At 43.6% G+C, this 24878-nt stretch overlaps 2 protein-coding genes and 2 pseudogenes across 2 annotated transcripts; all 4 read right to left on the bottom strand.

Annotated features, from left to right (window-relative positions):
* Nucleotides 1-10250: 10250 nt before the first annotated feature.
* Nucleotides 10251-12539, bottom strand: LOC147967626 (uncharacterized). The gene is made up of 4 exons (XM_087522491.1): nt 12339-12539; nt 11669-11761; nt 11212-11316; nt 10251-10848 (listed from the first exon to the last, which is right to left on the bottom strand). Exons 1-4 carry the CDS (start codon nt 12537-12539, stop codon nt 10480-10482), a joined length of 768 nt encoding a protein of 255 aa, XP_087378617.1. The 3' UTR covers nt 10251-10479.
* A 5075-nt stretch (nt 12540-17614) lies between these two features.
* On the bottom strand, nt 17615-18393 carry LOC147967625 (uncharacterized; annotated as a pseudogene).
* Nucleotides 18394-19586: 1193 nt separating this feature from the next.
* Nucleotides 19587-21204, bottom strand: LOC147967624 (uncharacterized; annotated as a pseudogene).
* A 1848-nt stretch (nt 21205-23052) lies between these two features.
* Nucleotides 23053-23508, bottom strand: LOC147967623 (secreted RxLR effector protein 161-like). The gene has a single exon (XM_087523196.1). The coding sequence runs from the start codon at nt 23506-23508 to the stop codon at nt 23053-23055; it is 456 nt and encodes a 151-aa protein (XP_087379322.1).
* Between the last annotated feature and the right edge of the window lie 1370 nt (nt 23509-24878).

Below are 24878 nucleotides of genomic sequence, written 5' to 3'. Positions count from 1 at the left end.
GAGGGATGTCCATCTGAGTGGGAGTTCATTAAATAATTTGATTAGATGAACTCAATTATCATGAACATAGTCTAAATTGTCTTTGCAAATATGTTGTAGATACATAGCTCACGTTGTAGCTCCCTGTTTCAATATGTTCCTAGAGAAAGATTAAGTTGAAAGATATTGTAAGCAATGATGCGGACTAGGTCCGTAGTCCGAGGAGTGTCCTCACTGCTACACAGAAGGCTTACGTCTTTCATGCACCGCTCGATGTGCAAACCCCTACAACGTCGTCTGTGGATGTTGTGAACACCTGACAGACACATTCTGATGACTACTTGATAGTTTAGTGCACCATACTTTACGGCTTAGAATCGGGATTCCAATGACGCTTTGAACGCCATAGAACATATGAGATATTCCAAGAGCTGAAATTGGGATTTCAGGCTCATGCCCATGTTGAGATGTGTGAGACCTCTGACAAGTTATTTTGCCAACAAGATGGAGGAGAATAGCTCAGCTAGTGAGCATGTGCTCAGAATGTCTGGGTGCTACAATCACTTAAATCAAGTGGGAGTTAAACTTCCAGATAAGATAGTGATTGATAGAGTTCTCTAGCCACTATCACTAAGCTACTAGATCTTTGTGATGAACTATGACATGCAAGGGATGGAGTTGATCCCGGAGCTGTTCGCGGTGCTTAAGACCGCAAAAGGTAGAAATCAAGAAGGAGCATCAAGTGTTTAACAAGACCACTGGTTTCAAGAAGGGCAAGGGCTAGAAGGGAAACTTCATGGATTGCAAACCAGTTGCCGCTATAGTGAAGGAACCCAAGGTTGAACCCAAACCCGAGACTAAGTGCTTCTATTGTAAGGGGAACGGTCACTGGTAGCGGAATTACCCCAAATGCATGGTAGATAAGAAGGCTGGCAACTTCAAAGTATATACGTTTTATTAATGTGTACCTCACTAGTACTCCTGGTAGTACCTGGGTATTGGATACCGGTTCAGTTGCTATTATTGGTGACTTGAAGCAAAAGCTACGGACTAAACGAAGACTGGCTAAGGGCGAGGTGACGATGTGTGCTGGAAGTGTTTCCAAAGTTAATAAGATCACCATCGCACGCTCCATCTACATTCGGGATTAGTATTGAACCTAGATAAATGTTATCAGGTGTCTACGTTGAGCATGAATATGATTAGATCATGTTCATTGCAATACGGTTATTCATTTAAGTTAGAGAATAATGGTTATTCTGTTTACATGAATAATACCTTTCATGGTCATGCACCCTATGTGAATGGTTCATTGAATCTCGGTCATGGTAATACACATGTTCACGCCAAAAGATGTAGAGTTAATAATGATAGTACCACTTTCTTGTGGCACTGCCGCTCAGGTCATATTGGCGTAAGATGCATGAAGAAACTCCATATCGATGGATGTTTGGAGTCACTTGATTTTGAATCGCTTGACACATGCAAGCCATGCCTCATGGGCAGGATGACTAAGACCTCATTTTCAGGTACAATGAAACGGGCAGTGACTTGTTGGAAATCATACATGCTGATGCGTGTGATCCAATGAGAATTGAAGCGTGCGGTGGATATCGCTATTTTCTCATCTTCACTGACGATTTGAGTAGATATAGGTATATTTACTTAATGAAGCACAAGTCTGAAACGTTTGAAAAGTTCAAGCGATTTCAGAGTGAAGTTAAGAATCATCATAACAAGAAGATCAAATTCCTACGATCTGATCAATGAGAATTTCTGAGTTATGAGTTTGGTAAACACTTAAGACATTGTGGAATTGTTTCACAGTTGAAGCCACCTGGAACACCACAGGGTAATGGTGTGTCCGGACGTCGTAATCGAACCTTATGAGATATGGTGCGATCTATGATGTCTCTTACTGATCTACCGTTTTCATTTTGAGGTTATACGTTAGAGACAGCTGCATTCACTTTATATAGGACACCATCTAAGTCCGTTGAGACGACGTAATATGAACATTGGTTTGGAAAGAAACCAAAGTTGTCGTTTCTTAATGTTTGGGGCTGCGATGCTTAAGGCTTCAGCCGGAGAAGCTCGAACCCAAAAGCGGACAAACACATCTTCATAGAATACCCAAAGGTGACAGTTGGGTATACCTTCTATCTCAGATCCGAGGGCAAATTGTTTGTCGCTAAGAACGGGTCCTTTCTCGAGAAGGAGTTTCTCTCGAAAGAATTGAGTGGGAGGAAGATAGAACTTGATGAGGTTGTCGAACCTTTACTTCAACCAGAGAGTGATGCAACACAGAAAGATGTTTTCTGTGGCGCCTATGTCTGTTGAAGAGGAAGTTAATGATAGTGATCATGAAGCTTCAGATCAAGTTGCTATCGAACCTCATAGGTCGACAAGGATATGTACTACTCCTGAGTGGTACGGTAATCCTGTCTTAGATATCATGTTGTTAGACAACAATGAACCTACGAACTATGGAGAAGCGATGGTGGGCCCGTATTCCGACAAATGGTTAGAAGCCATGAAATCCGAGATAGGATCCATGTATCAGAACAAAGTATGGACTTTGGTGGACTTGCCCGATGATCGGCAAGCCATTGAGATAAATGGATCTTTAAGAAGAAGACGGACGTGGGCGGTAATGTTACCGTCTATGAAGCTCGACTTGTGGGAAAGAGTCTTTTCACAAGTTCAAGGAGTTGACTACGATGAGAATTTCTCACCCGTAGCGATGCTTAAATCCGTCGGAATCATGTTAGCATTAGCTGTATTTTTCGATTATGAAATCTGACAGATGGATGTCAAAACAAGTTTTCTTACCAGTTTTCGTAAGAAAAGGTTGTATGTGATACAATAAAAGGTTTTGTCAATCCTAAGGATGCTAAAAGGTATGCTGGCTCCAGCAATCCTTCTATGGACTAGAGCAAGCATCTCGGAATCGGAATATATGCTTTGATGGAGTGATCAAAGCTTTTAGGTTTATACAATGTTTGCAAGAAACTTGTATTTACAAGAAAGTGAGTGGGAGCACTACAACATTTCTGATAAGTATATGTGGATGACATATTGTTGATCCGAAATAATGTAGAATTTCTGGAAAGCATAAACGGTTGTTTGAAGAGTGTTTTTCAAAGGAAGACCTGGATAAAGCTGCTTACATATTGGGCATCAAGATCTATAGAGATAGATCAAAACGCCCGATGATACTTTCAAAGAACGCACAACTTGACATGTTTTTGAAGGAGTTCAAAATAGATCAGTCAAAGAAGTGGTTCTTACCTGAGTTGTAAGGTGTGAAGTTGAGTAAGACTCGAAGATTGACCACGGCAGAAGAAAGAGGAAGGACGAAGGTCGTCCCCTATGCTTTTGTCATAGGCTCTATACGGTATGCCATGCTGAGTACCGCACCTGATGTGTACCTTGCCACATGTCTGGCAAGAGGGTACAAAGGTGATCTAGGAGTGGATCACCAGATAGCAGTCAAAATTATCCTTAGAGGAATAAGGAAATGTTTCTCGGTTATGGAGGTGATAAAGAGTTCGACGTAAAGAGTTACCTCGATGCAAGCTTAACACCTATCCGGATAGCTCTGAGTAGAGATACCGGATACGTGTAATGGAGCAAAAATTTGGAATAGCTCCAAATGGAACGTGGTAGCAGCCTCTACGACAAGACATAAAGTTTTGCGAAATACATAGGGATCTGAATATGGCAAGACCCATTGACTACAACCTCTCTCACAAGCATAACATGATCAAACCCAGAACTCTTTGAGTGTTTATCACATAGTGATGTGAACTAGATCATTGAGTCTAGTAGACTTTTGGATGTTGGTCACATGGCGATGTGACCTATGAGTGTTAATCACATGGCGATGTGAACTAGATTATTGACTCTAGTGCAAGTGGGAGACTGTTGGAAATATGCCCTAGAGGCAATAATAAATTTGTTATTATTATATTATATTTCATTTTTCATGATAATCGTTTATTATCCATGCTAGAATTGTATTGATAGGAAACTCAGATACATGTGTGGACACATAAACAACACCATGTCCCTAGTAAGCCTCTAGTTGACTAGCTCATTGATCAATAGATGGTTACGGTTTCCTGACCATGGACATTGGATGTCGTTGATAATGGGATCACATCATTAGGATAATGATGTGATGGACAAGACCCAATCCTAAGCCTGGCACAAGATCGTGTAGTTCGTTTGCTAAAGCTTTTCTAATGTCAAGTATCATTTCCTTAGACCATGAGATTGTGCAACTCCCGGATACCGTAGGAATGCTTTGGGTGTGCCAAACGTCACAACATAACTGGGTGGCTATAAAGGTACACTACGGGTATCTCCGAAAGTGTTTGTTGGGTTGGCACGAATCGAGACTGGGATTTGTCACTCCGTGTAACAGAGAGGTATCTCTGGGCCCACTCGGTAGGACATCATCATAATGTGCACAATGTGACCAAGGAGTTGATCACGGGATGATGTGTTACGGAACGAGTAAAGAGACTTGCCGGTAATGAGATTGAACAAGGTATTGGGATACCGACGATCGAATCTCGGGCAAGTATCGTACCGATAGACAAAGGGAATTCTTTACGGGATTGATTGAATCCTTGACATCGTGGATCATCCGATGAGATCATCGTGGAGCATGTGGGAACCAACATGGGTATCTAGATCCCGCTATTGGTTATTGACCGGAGAGTTGTCTCGGCCATGTCTGCACGACTCCTGAACCATAGGGTCTACACGCTTATGGTTCGATGACGCTAGGGTTATAGGGAAAGTATGTACGCGGTTACCGAATTTTGTTCGAAGCCCCGGATGAGATCCCGGAGGTCACGAGGAGTTCCGGAATGGTCCGAAGGTAAAGATTGATATATAGGAAGTATGATTTTGGCCACCGGAAGTGTTCCGGGCATCACTGGTCGGAGGGGTCCGGGGGTCCACCGGGAGGGGCCACGGGCCCCGGAGGCATACATGGGCCAATAGTGGGAAGGGACCAGCCCCTAGGTGGGCTGGGGCGCCTCCCACCAAGGCCCAAGGCGCCTCCAAGAGGAGAAGGGGGCAAACCCTAGGGCAGATGGGCCCTAAGGCCCACCACAGGTGCACCTCCCCCTCTCCCCCTTGTGGCCGCCACCCTAGATGGGATCTAGGGCTGCCGCACCCCTTGGGGTGGGAACCCTAGGTGGGGGCGCAACCCTCCCTCTCCCCCTATATATAGTGGAGGCAAAGGGGCAGCCCAACACACGATTCGATCTCCCTGTTGGCGCAGCCCTACCCCTCTCCCTCCTCGTCTCTCGTAGTGCTTGGCGAAGCCCTGCTGGAGTCCCGCACTCCTCCACCACCACCACGCCATCGTGCTGCTTCTGGACGGGGTCTTCCCCAACCTCTCCTTCTCCCCTTGCTGGATCAAGGCGTAGGAGACGTCACCGGGCTGCACGTGTGTTGAACGCGGAAGCACCGTTGTTCGGCGCTTAGATCGGAATCAACCGTGATCTGAATCGCTGCGAGTATGACTCCTTCATCCGCGTTCTTGCAACGCTTCCGCTTAGCGATCTACAAGGGTATGTAGATGCACTCCCCTTCCCCTCGTTGCTAGATTACTCCATAGATTGATCTTGGTGATGCGTAGAAAATTTTAAATTTCTGCTACGATCCCCAACATATATATACCTCACAAGTTCAAGCTTCTTCCTGTGTAATAATCCTTCAATATGAGCTTGCAAGAGGAAGAAATAGTCGAAGAGCGGAAAGAATGGGAACATAGAGGAAACTCTGGAGACAGAGGTGGATATTTTTGTCATTGTTTCCCCTTGCCTTCCCATTCTAGTTGTTCTTTGGCTCTCCTTCCCCTTCCATTAACCTCATGAGGAAGTGTTTCCATGATGAACGCTTAGTAAATTGTAAAGCTTAAATCATGAGGCCTTGAGAGAGAATAGGGAAAAGGAAGCCATGAGTATCTCGGAGTGGTGGGCATGGGAACAAGGAGGAAAGCCTAGATTTCTTGGCCACTTAATTTAGGAGCAAAGATTGTTTTGTGTTTTCCTGATGCATCCCATGCCTATTGTTCTCAGGTATTCCTTCATTTTTCCTATTTGCTTGTGTAATTATTTTAACAAATGTGTGCATTTGGATTTTATATGATGGGGAAGTGATGGCAAATCAGGAAGAGGAAGAAATGAGTATGTAAGAGCATTGGGCATGTGCACATGGAGGAAGGCCTAAACTAGTGTGACCCTGTCCAACTAGGGTCCAATATTTGTTTTGGAATTTCTCCGATGCCTCCCATGCCTATTGTTCTTAGGTGTTCCTTCCTCTCCCTTAGGTGCATAAAATGTTGTGAATAGAGTAACAAGATACATCTTCGTGGCTTCAATTTTAGTTTCTGGTTGTGCTTCTATTTTACTTGTATTGCTTTGTTCCTTTCACTGGTTTTGTGATAACTTAGGTTCCTTTCAAGCACTGGGCATGAGAACATGGAGGAAAGCCTAGACTTCCTAGCCTCTAGATTTAGGGGCCAAAATTGTTTTGTGTTTTCTTAATGCCTCCCACGCCCCTAGATTAAGCATGTTCTAATGGAAATAGATGTGTGGATTTTCTTGTCAAGATTTGATTTCTTCTTGGAACTATTGTTCCTAGGAGTAAACATGGCACATGCTTTGCTTATTTAATTTCAATAGGAATTTATCAATATCAGTTAACTGTGTGATGTGACTTGACTTGGCGTTCAGTCTTTTGTTGGCCCGAACTTTCACATTACTCAGTGAAATAGCAAGAACACGTCGACGAACGATCGTCACAATAGAAGTGTAAGAAAAAGTAGCAGAACGATTCTTCAGATCAACCAATATGCAAGAAGACCAGAGAATACAACTTACAAACGGAATCGATTAGGTCAAACTGTGCACATATCAGAAACTAAATCTCTCAGATATTAGCGAACGAACACATATATTTGGCGTGCCCGAACATGATACTTTTCTGATATTTTCCTCAAATCTGATGAGAAGAAAATTGTGCCTTGCATGGTCGTACATAGCCTCTTTTAGAGGCGACCCAAACATAAGCAAACCGACTACGAAACACTCTCTGTCTCTCTTCTATCCAAACTAATCAATGTTCTACTAATTTATGATTCGGCCGTGTTGATTACATGGGATCCTCTTATCTTACCTAACAAAACTAGATAGACTAACGAATAATGTGACTAGTACTCTATGCATGCGACCTTCTGACTCCAAATAATTAAAGGACCCCAATAACGAATGGACATTCGATCTGGGTAGCTCCCTGATCAAACTAAACGTTCCCTGCCAACCATCGAATTGATCGAACAAAAACGTTCTTAGCGACTCCACATCGAACGAAAACTTATCCTCTTGGACTGATCGGATCAAAGCCTTATGGATTAAACTCCACGCGTTAAAAACACCAGGACCCGATAAACTTGACTACACAGATCAAGCAATATGAATCGGTACATAACAAATTTGACCTCTTCTTTCTTTGGTTCTGTTGATGGGGGCTCAATACAAAAAGCGCCAACCTGCGACATATATGGAATAGTATGGTCTATGGTCATATCACTGTGCTTGTTTGTGATTAGAATGAAAATCCATGAGATGTTAGTTGGAGGTTCCTTGTCAACCGGGTCGTTAAGTGCGATACTTGTTGAAAGTTTGTGCACATATGTGATATGTCATGTTCTCCACTCCACCTGCTCACTCCTAATAAGAATCGAATTGAGTGGTTCCCTTTCCTTACTCTTCTGATAAATGCACCACCCGGGGTTAGACTATTTCTACATTGAGTATTATGTTTCCATGCTATCATTGACCCCAATATATGGTGCACCATGCAGTACGTGCATTGATTTAGTTGCTTTACTGACCGAGTATCTATGCATCATAGAGTAATACCATAGAAGCCTATTTCGGAAAATTGTTTAATAGTATGAGCCATCTATTTTTCAAGGTGTGTAGTTCAAGGAGTCAAGAGTGCGCCGAGAAGAGGAAGAGAGAGACTCTAAGAGCATTGGGAAGAGGATCATAGAGGAAAGTCTAGAGCTCAATTTCTCCTCCAGTGTCAGAGGTAGAAATGTGCTTTGTGTTTTCCTGATGCCTCATATTCCTATGGATCTTAGGCAGTCCTTCCTCTTCCTTTTGGCTTGTCTAAATATTTTAACAGGAGAAGGTGGAAAATATGAGTGCATATGATATTTCAGATGATAAAGCGGTGGAAATGAGTTGGGGAGAGGAACAAAAGAGGGTCCGAGAATGGTGGTCATGGAAACATGGAGGAAATCCAAAATTCTTGTCTAGTGGTGGAGCTAGGATTTCCGACGTGGGTATGCAGAGTCCGAATTTTATGCACAACGATGTAACATATAATAAATTCATATACTGACAATGAATCGTATACATTGTTCTTTGTAGCAACAATGTCTTCAATAAATTAGTTACATTGCAAGAACAAGGAGAATCATAATATTACTTTGCGATCGCCCTTTTGAAAATGGGGAATGATCGCGTCTTCCTATAATTGCATGAAGAATTTAAGCTCAAGTAAAGTAACAAGCAATCATTTCAGTACTGTTACCCCCATTTTTCTGTTATATCTTATTCCTCGCATAATTCATTGAAGAAAAAATATTAATCAAACAAATATTAAGGACTGGAGAAAAGCATCTATTCTTGATTAACAATTCCAAGAAAGAAAGATTAAAATAAATAAATAAACATAATACTCGCAAATTATAAACAGACAATGGGTGAAATTGCATACGCCACCATTGGCGACTTGCCTGCTAGACAGTGGATACGCCGTGCACGTCGTGCCGCTCCCGAGCACGTACTACAGTGGATGTGTTTGGTTCATCGATCATTGGCAGGTGGCTGCTGGCAGCCTAATTGGTGATAATCCACGATGAACAGTGCGGCGGTTGCTTCCTGTGGCCGATGCAGGCTGCCGTGAGGCCCTAGTTTTACGATGCGGCAGTTCAGTCAGCGGAATCACACATCGGCTGGGCGCGCTGTCGTTGCCACTGGGCAACTCTCTCGCTCGCGATCGATCTGCAGGTTAGATTCTGCTAGAATTCAGAGAGACACGAAGTGGTTTTTGCGTTGCCAACTAACTTGCGGCCTTTTTCTGTTTTCTCTCTTCTTATTGCTTGCGTAACCAACGTGCCCCGCACATCTCGATCTCGTCGCTACAAACGTGCCATCCCACGTCTAACGGATCAGGCCCGTGCACGTCGCTACCAGCCCGTCGTGCTCACCGCACGACCCGGCCTCATACTTCTACGCAAAGGAAACTACGTCCAACTTGTGACACCACGCAGGGTTGTCACATACATGAAATAACAGAAAGAAAACTAGGCTAAGTCCTGGACCTACACGACTCAAGTAAATCCTAACAAATCACCCCCCTTACTTGTGTCGTCCGAGCTGCACCTCCTCGACGCCGATCCTCTTCTTCAGCTCCATGAACTAAACTCTGCCCAGGGACTTGGTGAGCACATCCGCAAGCTGATCTTCAGTGCCCACATACTCAATGTCGATCTTGCCAGTCTCGACACAATCTCCGATGAAATGATACCTCGAGCACTACAAGAAACCTGCTTATCTGTGACAGATATAAACCGTCACAACAGTGTACAGAACCGTCAGGCCTTGTCCTCCGTGACGGATTAAGAATCTGTCATGTATCACGCGTCATAATTTGCCACCAGCACACTCCGTGACAGAAATGCTTAGCCGTCACAGATTCATGACGGTATCTGGCCGTCACTGATCAGGCCCCCGGCCCTGCTCGGCCCGCCCTAGGCCCGGGTTTCGGTGACGGACAGATCCGTCACCGATCTGCATGCCATGATGTATTGCGTGGCATCCAGGTGGATCTGATGTGGCTTCATCTGGGCCTCTACCCTTTGGGCCTATAATTTTGGCCCAGTTAATTTGTCGAGCCAGGTCGAATATCCGGAAAAAAATAAGACAAACCGGATTGTTTGGCCCGTTAATTTTTGTCGGGCCCATATTTTTAAAAAACTTCTATCTGTTAGCCTGTTTCTGATGGTCCAGTATACTGTTTCTCAGCCCGTTTACACTGTACCAAATCTAGCCCATTAATGCTCAAAAACAAATTTTGGTCCCCCACAATGAAGAACTTTCTTTTGGTACAACAACAATGTAAAATAGACAGAACATATGCACATCATCACAAACACAAATTAAACTCCAGCATTACAATAAGATAAGTACTGATCCAACATAAATAAACTTCCATGTCCAAATCCGCTAACCATCAAACATAACACATCCAACACAACTTCCATCTACCAGCAAAATACTTAGTTTGCATCCAGCAACATCATAAGCAGTTTGCACTACAAAATAACATATAGCAGAAGGCAGGTTCCAACACATTCACAGCTTCCAGCAGAATTTTGCTTGGACAAACAACTTACTCATGAGCTTATCTTGGGTGAATCTGATTTAGTAAAAAGTCTAATTTAGCTTCCAGCTCAGCTTGCTTTTTCCTGTTCTCCTCTTCTTGCTTGGTCCTTTCTTCTTCTTGCTTGATCCTTGCTTCTTCTGATTCCTGTAACTTATTGTTCAAGGTTTCAACAAGGGCCCGAAGCTCAGTATTTCCCCTCTTATGCGCTTCCTGTTCTGCCTCACGGTCGCTACGACTGGATCTCTCATGCACGTGCTGGACCCCCACATTCTTAAGAAACATTGGCTTCTTAGTGTGCTTAGTAAGAACTTCAGCCACAGCCTTGGTTGCAGAGTTGGATTGTTGGCCATCTTCTGTAGGTTGAGTAGCTTTCTCTTCCATTTCATCCTAGCCATGCAAGCAAACGAACACGGTGAGCAAAACAGGAGACAAATAGGTTTTGCCTATATGTATGCCACATTTCCATGTACAGATGTAGACATGTAATTATACTCTAGTCACTACATGTATGGTGCAAGTACTGTAGGCCAAGGACAACAAGTATTTTAGCACAAGGACAGAAAATAGCAAGTACTTTACACAAGGACAAAAGGTGGTAAGTATTATAGCACAAGGACAGAACACAGCTAGTATTTTAGCACAAGGACAAAAAATAACAAGTATATTTGGCAATTACTTATTATCCTACTACTGGATCTATGGCAAAAGGTTAACATTTTGATGGTTGGTGATCTTTGAAAGCTGACTTACAATTGCAGCTTGCACAGCATCGGTGTAGCCTTTCTTTTTGCTGCTGTAGTGGCACTCTTTGAATAAATCCAGTGCAGTGGGTTCTTTCTCCTTGTATTTGTCTCCCTGAAAACAACATATAAGCATCAAGCTAACATCTGTGAAGAAACAACATGTATAGTACCAATATTGAACTGTACTTTATTCATTTATTCACGATGAGATACCATTAAGTGCAAAAGACATGTATTGGCTGTAGGCAAGGGAGCAGTTATATTCATTACTGCTAGCAAACTAAGAAACTATCGTACTTAATGTACTTAAGTGCAAAAGACATGTATTGGCTCCAATGGTAAGGTTTACATGAACTTATGGTCAATAACATTTATGAAGACTAGGCAGAAAAATCTCATAAAAACAATTGCCCGTTACTGTCACATAAACTGTTTGCACATCCCCAAACACAAGTTTGACTTACCGGGTTATCACAGTGCACAGGGTAGCTGCGTGAACCAGTAGTGTGGTGAAACTTGACTTGAGCATGGTTATTTTTGTTAATTCCACATATCTTCTGCATGGATCAGTGATTTGGTTAGCTAAATGCATTTATTCAAGAGTTACTATGGAAACAAATAAACATTCGAGAAGGATTCATCTTATATACACACCCCGACATTTTAGAGGTTCATGATGTTCACACAATAACATTGCAACTTTAATTGATTGATCTTTTGACAGACAACCTCATGCTAAAATATGAGCTATAGTGTACAGAAGGTTGTTTTCAAGTACTTCCAGATCAGGAGCTTTATGGTAGTGTATTACATCAGAGTAGACATTTCGATCATACATTGAGTTCTCATAATCAATATATGGATGACAAAGCCAATTGACAAGCACACAAAGAAGTGAATAAGTCATAATGTTTTTGCTTTAGAAATATATTGAATTTTATTATTTCCTAAATGTAAGTCTGGTAACTTGCAGGACCTCTGACTCATGAGTAATGGGTTAGAACCATCCAATTTTGATGCTACTAGCTAATACAGGATGTAGTGGAGTGTTGCGTTCAGTACTGAAGTACAAGAAACAATAATAAGGGTGGTTGGCAACGACGAAATAATATTTGTCTCCAAGAAGAAATGTACCATTTTTTGGGGATCCTTCCAGCTTTCAACAAGCTCATTCCAATGGTCATCAGTCATCGAGCGGACTGGAGAAGTTTTCGTCACCAAATTGAGTGGGAAAGGATCAAAATACTTCTGCTTGAGCATGTATCGTTGTTGGCGAATTGCACCTTTCAGCATTTGCGTACAAGCCTTCCTAACGGGCACAGCTTTTACGTCCATCTTAAATTTGTTCTAGTCAGATGAAAGAACACGTGTAAGAATCATGATTGCACATAATAAAAATAGCACAAAATTGACAGGTTACTAGCCATTTGACTGAGAAAGGGTTGGATCATGTACTTACACCAACTTTGCCTACAAAGTTCTGGAAGATCCCTTCTCGGACATTTCTGCCTGGGTCCTTGTAATCCTTCCAGCGTTTAAACACAGGCACATGGCCTCTGACTGTGACATTGCATTCGGTTGCAAACTTTGCAGCCAGAAGAGGTGTCTCCGGCCTTAACCTCCCTTCTGGAATGACAAGCGGCAGCTTGCCCCCCCACCCCCCCGACATCGACTGATCCTTTCTAGGCCTTTTCCAATATTGACCCCCCTTTCCCTTGTCTCCTCATAGGATCGTGGCCCTTCAAAGAAGGTAAATCAGAATGTATACATATATCAATGAAAATTAGGAAGTAGAAAAGTGCACTGATAAATGGAGAACATCTTTCAAAATCAGTAACTGGAACAAGATGAATTAAGCTCATAGCTTCAGTCTAATTTTAGAGAACTGTTTTAAGCTCCACCAATTATTAGTTCAGTTTAACAAAAAGCACCACTGTTGTAACTCAAATAACATGCTAGAAAGATTTTGGATTTTATAACATGCCTTGAGTGTCATTGTCAGGTTCAGATTGTGTTTGCTGACAAGGTTCGGCACTACCACCAGCTTCGAAGTCCATATGGTTGCCATCATCATGACGGGCAATGAGATCAGATCCATTGCTCATCCAGTAGTCATCATCAGAATGGGCACGGTCGCCATCTATTAAAAAAATACATCCAATGAGAGTATGCTCGTCTTGCAATCAAAGTTAATGAATAGGGCTAATGAACCATAAGACAGAACATTAGAATGATAGTACAACTTGCCTTCAACACCATGTGTGCGGTTATCAAAGTTGGGAACGGTTTCTTCAGCTTCAGGCACAGAAACAGTTGGCTTATGGATTGCAATTGGTGTTTGATGTCTAGGATCTGACACCCCTTCACTTTGAGGACTTGCATCAGCATCTAGTAATAGTCTTTTGTTCGACCTTGTGACTCGCGCATTCGTTGGAAGCTCCGCATGAATTCTTTTAGGAGGCCGAGGCTTGATTCCACCAGGGGCCATGGCAGTAGATCTTTTCTTATTAGTTTCCTCACTGGTCTTCTTACAGTCGTTCAACCCCTGATAGAAATGAAAACATGGTTAAATCAACAAAGTGTAACAAAAATTCTGCTGCAATAGCAAACAAGCAACATATCTAGGAATGACTAGTCGGAGGATTTTAGCACCTTCAACTTTGAGCTAGGAGATGGTGTGGACTTTAAGTCTTGCAGTACTTCCCTCTCATCTATTAAACTATCATCAAACGAGTCTCCTTCACTGGTATCCTCCTCGTTAGGATGGTACTCAGCTTCAGATTCATCACAAGTATGCTCGGGCTTTCTTTTTCAGGTGAAATGACAGCTTTGTTTGCAAACAATGTTGATAATGTAGGTAGTCCAAGTGATTGCAGCCTTGCATTGTTCCTCGTGAACTTTTTGAGGCGCGACACTTCCATAGGATGTAGTGGTCGTTCTAAGACGAGTACAGATGTAAACACGAATTACTATGTGCATAAGAGTAATAACAAATTACTGTTTTATTGAGTTTGCATCAATACGGGAACCAAATCTACACTTGGAAGCACAAGGGTCTTATTCGGATGTGTTTGGATGCACAATATTTAGAAAACCATAGTATTAAGAAACCACAGTATTAGAACTTGTAGGCAAGAAATACAACACTATACAAATACTTTGGTATTCTTCAGTATTGGCAAAACCCAGAGGTGTTTGGCCATTGCAGTATTTACTAGAACCAGAAGCACTATCAATTTGTATATTGTATTAGAACCAGAAGCACTATCAATTTAAATCAAGCGCTATCAATTTGGCCAGAAGCACTAGCACCATAAAAATGTTCAGTGTGTATTTAAATCAAGCACTATCAATTTGGCCAGAACCAGAAGCACTATCGATTTGGCCATTGCAGTATTTACTAGAACCAGAACACTAGCAGTACAGTATTAGAACCAGAATCACAAGCAAAAACAGAGAATATTAAAGGTATGGGGAGGGGTTATACCTGCTACTGTTGTCTTGCCTCCTCGGTGTTTCTTCCCTGCCGTCTTCTTCCCCATGGTCGGGGTTCTAGGGTTCGGTGGAGCGGAAGGTGAGGGGGGAGGGGGAGTCTTGGCCGATAGTCGGGTGGGGTGGTGACCTGTGGTGGATGCGGAAGAGGGAGTCTTGCTCGGCGGTGGAGGAGGTGACGGCGTGTTCTAGGGTTCGGTGGAGGCGGATGGTGGGGAGGAGGGGGGTCTTTGCCGGCAGTGGGGGTGGGGTCGTGACCAGCCGTGGATGTGGAAGAGGGAGGACAGTCGTGCTTGGCGGTGGAAGAGATGAAGTGGTGGCCGCCGGTGGAGGAGGTGACGGCGTGTTCTAGGGTTCGGTGGAGGCGGGTGGTGGGGAGGAGGGGGTTCTTGGCCGGCAGTGGGGGTGGGGTCGTGACCGGCCGTGGATGTGGAAGAGGGAGGACAGTCGTGGCCGGCGGTGGAGGAGGTGAAGCGGTGGCCGGCGGTGGAGGAGGTGAAGCGGTCGCCGGCGGCAGTGGAGGCGAAAGGGGAATGGGGAGCGGATTTGGCGAACTGTGGGGTAGGGGCGGGCGTGCGGTGGGGATTAAGTATTTCTTGCGTGTCAAATTACTAACATGCCCTTCGGACGGCACCTGGTGGAAGAATGGTTCTGTGCAATTGTCAAGCACCTTGATGGGTTATTCGGTCAATTTACGATGGTGGACTTTTTGGCTTGGCGTCGTTGGAGCTAAAATTGTACATGTGCCCGGGTATTCTTGCCGCCAAATGATATTTAGAACATTACAAAGGATATATATATATATATATATATATATATATATATATATATATATATATATATATATAGCACAAGCATTTTATTTGTTACTAGAATTGGTAAAGCATATGTTTCTTTACATGCTATTTATTAGCCAACTCCAATGAAGTTAGTTACCGACACGCCTTCTCAAATCGATCGCCATGACACCGGCATGCTCACCACACAAAAGGAGACATGTACAATCTTGGATCGTCGACTCCTATGGCCCGTGTCGAAAAAGAAGATGAGAATCGACTTGATTATGCCTTGGCACTTCAGAATGGTGTGACGACACCTTGCATACTTAGGAGGAACACAAAAAGGTGGTGAGGATACTGGGGTGTCCCAACACTTGAAGGCTGTAGTATGGAGAGGTGGTTGTCGCTGTGTCACCCGCTGTGGTACCTTGATGTGGATGAGTTGATCGCTGATTTTTTTGGCTTCCATAACGCACGTAGTCACGCAGATATTGCTAACCTCCTGTTTCTAAAAACACAATCGCTAACCTCTTCGTTTAACCGCTTTTTGATCTAAACCGAAGCATGCAGCGGCAAGGGGCTTGCTGATCTATCCGAGTCTCCATCGCGCCGTCATCGAGAAGGGCAGAAGGGGAGGGAACGCCAGGACAGGCAGCCACTTGCCGGCAGACCGGACGCGCAGATGAGCGGCAACAACACGAGGAGATCCTTCTACCCGTTCTATGCTCGAGTCTCCACCTATCGCCGCCAGGGCGAATTTCCTCCAGTTTCCAATCAGAAACTAGAAAGAGGATTAAACGAGATCCTCCATGGCTGCATAGGTGCACAATTAATCCCTACTACTTTAGTTCATCTCTTGATCTTTAATTTGTTCAAATCTGTGCGGTTTGTGCCATTCAAAACTAAAAATAGTTGAGATTAATTAGGAAATATTTGATTGTCCAAAGATGCTTGTGTAGATATGAAGATAATTAGGATTGGTGTGTATCATCGGCTACTATGGCCCACATCGAAAAAGAAGACGAGAATCGCTTGATCACGCCTTGGCACTTCGGATTGGTGTGACGACACCTTGCATGACTTTCAAAAAATGATCAAAACCTAGACATAAAAGACTTTTGAAACAGCGAAAAGTTTTTTTAATTGACATTTTTTTTGAATCGATGTTTTTTTTAAATTAGGAAAAAATTGAAATTCACAGAAAAGTTATTTTTTTGAGAATTTTCAAAAATTTCATGGATATTTTTTTAGATTCATGAATATGTTTTGTATACATGATTATTTTTTCAAAATCAGGAACATGGTTTTATTTCCCAACAATTTTTTTCCAAATTGTAATTTTTTTATAATTTGCCAATTTTTTTGTAAAATTACCGACATTTTTTGAAACCACGAAAATTTTATGTTTTTTTGAACATTTTTAAAATCAGTAGATATTTTATGATTTCTCGACCATTTTTTGAAAAGTCGCAACTATTTAAAAATTTTCAATCTCGAATTAATTCAAAAAAAAACAGAAATAAGAAAAGAAAAGACAAAAAAACGAAATGAAAAAAAAACAGGGATGCCACGCCCCGCGGGCCGGCCCATGAAGACATACACGAGGATGAGGTGGGTGAGAAAAATGAGTGAGGAAAAACGTTGGTAGCAGGATTCGATCCCTGGCCTTCCGAGTGGGAGAAACAGCCTGTTGCCAATGAGCCACAGTTTGTATGTTGCCCATGCTGGGTCAACAGAGGAATTAATTACTTGGTGCGTTGCTCTCGGCTGCTCGCGCGCCTAACCAGACAAGGTGTCTGACTTGGTGCGTTGCTGTAGTTCAGCACAACACACATTCAGATATGCACAACACACATTCAGATACACATATTGTATGCACTGAAGAAACCACATAAGGGATTCAAATATACACAGAAAAAATTCTCCCAACAGAAACATTTAGATAACAACATCCACATCATGCAGGGTTTGCAAAGTGACACAACATCTTTCAGTAAAACAAAAGTGCACAACATCTTTCGATAAAAACGGAAGTGCACAAAATCTGACACAAAATCTTTCAGTAAAAGAAAAGTGACACAACATCTTTCGATAAAAATGGAAGTGCACAAAATCTGACACAAAATCAACGTAAATCATCTACTCATCATCGCTGTCAACATCCATCATGCCGCCTCCTTCATCTTCGCTGCAATACTCCATTCCTATATCATCTTCATCTTCATTGCCACCTTCATACACTTCTGTGTTCTTTTCTTTCATCAAGCGTGCAATTACATCAGCTTCAAAAATAATGCCTTGCTCATTGTCTCTATGCAAAGGCTTCTCAGATGTATGTTCAGAAACCGACGTTCTCGTACCCTCCTCATCACAACACTCCTCCTCTTGATATGCAGGACCAGTAAAAGGTGCACCCTCAGTTTCACTAATATTAAAGAGATGCCTATGGTCAAATGTTTGCACAACTTGCCAATTTTCCCATACTTTGTGTCTGGCAAATAAAAGATTTTTCTTGCCTGAGTAGCCAGAATAAGAGAATCATCCTTGTACCATAAACTTTCAACATTGATGCTTTTGAAAAACCGGTCTTTTTTTAGCTCCTTCTTCTTTCCATCAAGTTTAAACCAGTCACATTTAAACAAAATAACTGACCTGCCGTCCAAGTTATCGTTGGAGTTATAGTCCAACTGGATGATCTCTTTCAAGGTTCCATAAAAATCAATGACCTTACTGGCATGTTCACCTTCGGCCATGACTCCACTGTTCTGTGTTCTCTTGTTGCTATCACGGTCAACAGTGCTATATCTAATACCATTCACTATGCATGATGAGTATTTTCTGACTCTCCGATCTGGTTCACATGCCAAGGAAAAGAGATCTTCATCTATTTCTTCGTTGTGTTCATCCCGCAACCTCATGATCCACAACACACAAATTCATACATTAGAAACTGTAGTGAAGTCTAACAACCAAATATTATAACTAGATGTGAATGAAAACTAACATAGTTCTTGAACCATGTCTAGAATTCTTTCTGAAGCTCTTTATCAATGTTTGGCACCCGTTTTCTTTTTAACTCATCTCTGAACATTCTGTAAAATAGGATAAAACATATTAGTCAATAGAATACATGTGTACCACAAAAATGCAACATACGCAAGTTCAGAAGTGGGAACATACTCGATATATTTCTGAGCTTGACCACAATTGTTCAACACATACCACATCATTTGATCAAATTCTTTTTTGTCATATACATATTGATATTCATATCCTGAAGTAAAATTTACTCCATGTCCAAAAACGTCACCACCATAGGCTTCTTCATCTGAATAACCTACATTTCTTGGTTTCTGATAAGATATGGTTTCGAAATCATCCATGTACTTGGAGCAAAATGTCAGGCATTCATCGGCAATATATGCCTCAGCAATTGAACCTTCTGGTCTTGCCCTATTCCTCACATACCTCTTTAAAGTATACAACCTCCTTTCAACTGGGTACATCCACCCATATTGTACGGGACCTCGGAGTAATGCCTCTTCGGGTAAATGTACGGCAAGGTGCACCATCACATCAAAGAAAGCACGAGGGAAAATTTTCTCAAGCTTGCACAAAATTATAGGGATTTCTTTCTTCATTTTAGCCAACACATGCCTGTTAAGAGTTTTGCTGCACAGCTCCCTGAAAAACTTGCCCAACTCAGCTATTGCTTCATATATATCACTATCCAGAAATCCTCTCATGCCAGCAGGTAAGATTCTTTGCAAAAGAATGTGACAATCATGTGTTTTTAGGCCTTGGACCTTGGTTCCATCAGCACTTGTACATCTGGATATGTTGGAAGCAAACCCATCTGGAAACTTTAACTCCCGTAAAAATTGACAAAATGCAACCACTTGTTCTTTAGACAAGGTATACCGGGCCCGAGGCATCTCATATGAGTTTCCATCTTTCCTCAAATGCAACTCCTCTTTAATTTTCAAATCTTGGAGATCAAGCCTAGAATTAAGTGTGTCCTTCGTCTTCCCCTCCATGTTGAGAATTGTCCCAATGAGGTTTTCACAAATGTTTTTATCGATATGCATGACATCAAGATTATGTCTCAGCTTCAATTTATCCCAATAATCCAAATCCCACAAACAAACCCTCCGACTCCAAATTGGCACATGAGCCTTCTTGCTGCCCAAGTCAGAACGCTTTCTTTTCCTGCTTTCTTCTTGTCGCCCAGGTCTAACCTTCTCCAATTTTGCTTGTAGCTCTTCCTTTGAGAATTTACCTGGCTCATCATTGCGTTCATGAAGACCAACAAATTCATTGTTTCTTCGCAAACGATGTCCCTTTGGAAGGAAACGATAATGCCCAATATACCCAATTTTGTGCCTTAGGCCGTAGGAAAGAGGGTGTTTGTCACAATGAATACATGCAGCATAGCCTCTTGTGGTACGCCCTGAAAGAGTGCTCAGAGCTGGGTAATCATGAATGCACCATAGAACTGCAGCATGAAGATCAAACATTTTTCCTTCACGAGCATCATATGTACGCACACCCTTCCAAAGCTCAAGTAAATCTTCTACAAGTGGATGTAGGAAGACATCAAAGTGCTTGCCAGGTGATTTAGGACCTGGAATTAACAGAGCCATCATGAAATTTGACTGATCCATGCATGCCCAAGGTGGAAGGTTGTATGGCACAACAAATACAGGCCACATACTATAGGTTGTGTTAAAGTTTCCGAAAGGATTGAACCCATCAGTGGCAATGCCAAGCCTCATGTTTCTGGCATCTTCTGCAAATTTTGGATATTTTTCATCAAAATCTTGCCATGCATCACCGTCAGCTGGATAGCTCATTTCCTTCTCACTGGGTTGCCTCTTTAGCTTGTGCCACTGTGCTTCTTCTGATGCTTTTTTGGAAAGAAACATCCTCTTCAGCCTAGGCACCAATGGAAAATGCCTCAGAACTTTCTGTGGTATCTTCTTTCTAGCAGGGTCTTTCCACCTTGACATGCCACAAACTAGGCAGTTGTCATGCTTGGCATATTGCTTTCTGAACAAAACACAATTATTGATGCACACATGTATAGACTCATACCCAAGGCCTAATTCCTTTAGAAGATTCTTTGCTTCGTCATAAGATTTTGGGAGTGTATTGGGTTGAGGGAATGCTTCAGCCAGTAGCTTCAAAATGTCAGTAAATGCACTATTTGTGATCCTATGGCATGACTTCAAATGAAGAAGATTCACCACAAATGAGAACCTTGAAAACTTGGTACAACCATGATAAAGGTGCCGCTTTGCCTCTTCCCTCACATTCTTCAGAAAGGACTCAGTCTCAGAAGGATTTGCATCATTGTTACCGTCTTCATTTTCAGTTTCCTTCTGATCTTGTTCTACTGCTGTGCGTAGGTCGCCAAACATCTCTTCAAATCGGTCAGCACCATTGTTACCATCCTCGGAGTCATGCACATCAACAGGATGTTCAATAACATCTGCATTGAAGTCTTCTCCATGATATATCCAGGGAGTATATGTACTTTCCATGCCATGCGTCAATATGTGCTTGTTCACAACAGCTTGACGCCAGTATTTGCGATTAAGGCATTCTCTACATGGGCATAGTATTTCTTCATCCTCGCTGAATTTTGCTTGAATTAAGTTCATAAACTCTTTGACACCATTGACGTACTCTCGAGAGAACAGTGTGCCATGAATCCAAGATCTATCCATCTGCATTATAGAAAAAAGACCAACTTAATCAAAGGTAAATAATCAATGAGGAAACATGTTTACTAGCAGTTCCCAAGAAACATGCTCTACAAAACATCAATTCACAGTAAGATACATGACCTACAAAAACAACTTGCACAGAGGAGGACAAGCAAGTTCACTTACTGTTACATAATGTACAAAATCACAACACAAACATATAGCAAAATTTACATGTTTATGAGTCTAGTACCAAGTGCATCACTTGCATAAAGTTATATAAAAGCGCATACTCCAGTAGGCAGCAGCTCGGAAGAACATGGACTGATGCAAAAATGTCAAGCCACTATGGAGGGAGATGCAATTGGAGCAAAATAAGAATTCAGCTTCTGGATGAGCAGGGGCCGAAGGAGCTAGTTACCAAAATTCTAGCGCTACCTGACGAAAAGAAAATTAAGTGCATCACGATGCTTTGGGTGTGGTGTGACACGAGAAATAAAAGGAACGCAGGCGAGCCGCTGAGAAATACCACAACTGTAATCAAGCGAGTCAAAAGTGTAGTATAGGATATTATGTTGGTTGAGGAAAAGAAGGATACTACTACGCTACTACAGGACAGATGGATTCCTCCGGGATATGATGTACTGAAGGTTAATATTGATTTGGCAATAAATGGGATCCTCTTCAAGGAGATTAAATATTTTGCTTGTTTAAAATTTAATTTCTTTTGCATTTCATATTGCCGGAGGGTATGTAATAAAGTCGCAGATGCTCTTGCGATGTATGGTGCAGTGTCAGGTTAATGGAATGAATATGGCTAAAAAAAGAACAAACTGTAGGTGTATTTCTGAAGCATACTCCAGTAGGTGTATTTCTGAAACTTCACAATCTCTCCATCTTACATGTAGATACAACTAACTGACTGGTAGTATTATTATGAGCTACGACACAGTCGCTCCATATTACATGTAGATTAGTTCAAACCGATAAACTTTAATACGAATTGGCTAGTCTGTACTAACACACAATATTGGTGATCTGTGAGAAACTGAGAACATGGTGACTGCAAAGTACTTTTCCTATTCTACAGTCTATCAACACCACTGGAATCAGCAAGAGGAATTTGTTTTTGAACGACACCACTCGAATTTGCAGTATCCAAAAAGACATTCGGCTCAATAAATCAACTAGTACAATGGAATAACAATACCAAGGAGAAAACCATCTTATTTCTCTCTGTACGCTCAAGCATTCAGAAACAGATCAAATTCAGATTTTAATCTGAGACGTACCTAACTTGGCCGATGTTGAGGCAGGGCAACGAGGAGTGACTGTTGCAGAAACGGCGACCGGTGGCTGACTCCTACGCACGAGACAATTGGTGGGCGGCGGTTGGCGATTGGCTCGTCAGCGCTGGCGGCGACTTGGACAGGATCTGGAAGATGGCGCCCACACTCCCAACTCGCCGGATCTAAGAACCCTCGCCCGGGCAGTCGGCGGCGGCGCTGGCGGCACCGAGGGCCGAGGGGATTGAGCGGTGGTTTTCTTTTCGTTCTTCTGGTCTCAGGCTAATCGAGGAATATACAAGAACTATTTTTTTAATCCTCTTGTATTATCCAACTTACATGTGGGCCACACAAGGCGATGCACGCCACGTCAGCATAAGTGGTAATCCATGACGGTCTGACTTATATATATAAAATAAAAACTAAGCCCGATCTGGCCCAATTGTTCAATCCCTGACGATTTGCGTGACAGTTTCGGTCGGGCCGTCATTACTGGGATGCCCAACGCAGGCCCATCCACGGCTCACTGATCGGTGACAGTTTCCGTGACGGCAAATTCAGGACCGTCACAGACTGTGACGGATTACAGGACCGTCACCCATAAACCGTCACAGATAAGCAGGTTTCTTGTAGTGAAGTCAATATGCTTGCTGCGATCGTGATGCACCGGATTCTTGCTCAAAGCGATCGCCGACTTCTTGTCCACCAGCAGCTTGACACTCTTCGCTTCAGTGCCTTGAATATCAGCGATCAGCCTGCTTAGCCACACTGCTTGCATAGCTGCTGCAGGTGCTGCCACATACTCCGCCTCACAGGAGGACATGGCGATGATCTTCTGTTTCTGTGAAGCCCAGGTAATCAGATTTCGTCTAAGGAAAAACACTGACCCGCTCGTGCTCTTACAGTCATCAAGATCACCGCCATGATCGCTGTCACTGTACCCCACAAGGTCTGGTTCATCCCCTCTGCCTTGCTTGTACTTGCATCCATGGTGAATTGTGTCGCTAATGTAGCGCAAGAGATGCCTCACCGCGGCCATATGCTACGCCGTCGGCGCCTCCATGTAGCGGCTGACAATCCCAACCGCATAGGCAATGTCAGCTCGAGTGTTCGCTAGATAGCGCAGACTGCCCACCACACTCCTGTAGTAGGCCGCGTCCACAGACAGACTCCCGTCGCTCTTCGACAGCCGCAAGCGATTTTCCATCGGCGTCGAGCACAGCTTGCAGCCTGTCATCCCCGTCTGCTCGAGAATCTTGCGGGCATAGCTGCTCTAGCAAAGTGTGATGGTGTCACCCTTCTGCTCGACCTCGATCCCGAGGTAATAACTCAGGGGGCCGAGGTCACTCATGCTGAAAGTGCGCTGCATCTCCGCCTTGAACTCTGCGATCTCGCCGGCGTTGGCGCCCATGATGATAAGATCATCCACGTACATCCCCACAAGCAGAAGGGTGTCGCCACTCCCGCGCTTGTACATAGCATGCTCAAGGGGCTCCGCTCGAAGCCGAGAGCCGCGAGCGCACTGTCCAGCTTGATGTTCCAGGCCCGCGGCGCCTGCCGCAGCCCATACAACGCCTTGCATAGCTTCAGAACAGCTTGCCCGTTGTTGGTGTCAACGAAGCCCTCCGGCTGCCGCACGTACACTTCCTTGGTCAGTTCTCCGTTGAGGAAGGCCGACATCACGTCCATGTGGTGAACGTGCCAGCCGTTGTGCGCGACAAGCGCGACGAGCACGCGAACAGTCTCCATCTGCGCCATCAGCGCAAACACTTCCTCAAAATCTATGCCCTCTCTCTGTGCATGTCCCTTAGCTACCAAAAGAGCTTTGTGCTTGATCACATTACCTTGAGGATCTTTCTTGATCTTGAACACCCATTTCAGCCCAATGGCCCGGTGTCTGGCGAGGAGCTCCGTCAGCTCCCATGTCTCGTTGTCGCGGATGACGCGCATCTCATCTTCCATGGCTTTTCTCCAGCACCCCTCAGTGAGTGCGTCGTCGACGTTGCCGGGCTCCTCAGCAGCGAGCAGGCATAGCCCACTGTACTCGATCTCTACCGGCTCGGCATGGTCGATCACTTCCTCCATCATGCGAAAACGGAGCGCCACCCCTTCCGTGTCGTGATTCTCTCCTGTAGGAGGCGTCACGAACTGCACATGCGATGGCTCCGGCGTGCGTGGCTCGCTGGGCGCCAAGGCGGCGCACAGCGTCGTCAAGGGCGTGTCCGGAGCACGGTCACTGCCGCTGCTGGGCTCGGTGTTGTCGACAGTGTACTCGATAGTGAAGATAGCGGGCGCACCCGCGGGCACTGCCGCGTCAGGCGCCTCTTCTCAGTTCCAGGGACGGTCTTCATCAAAGACCACGTCGCGGGTGATGTGCAGCTTGCGGGCCGCTGGGTCGTAGACGCGATA

This window comes from Triticum urartu, chromosome 5A (genome assembly GCF_056163025.1).
Source record: "Triticum urartu cultivar PI428250 chromosome 5A, HENAU_Tu73, whole genome shotgun sequence".
NCBI classification, from domain to species: domain Eukaryota; kingdom Viridiplantae; phylum Streptophyta; class Magnoliopsida; order Poales; family Poaceae; genus Triticum; species Triticum urartu.
Note: the sequence above shows the minus strand (reverse complement) of the source record. Positions and strands in the feature narration are given on the sequence as shown.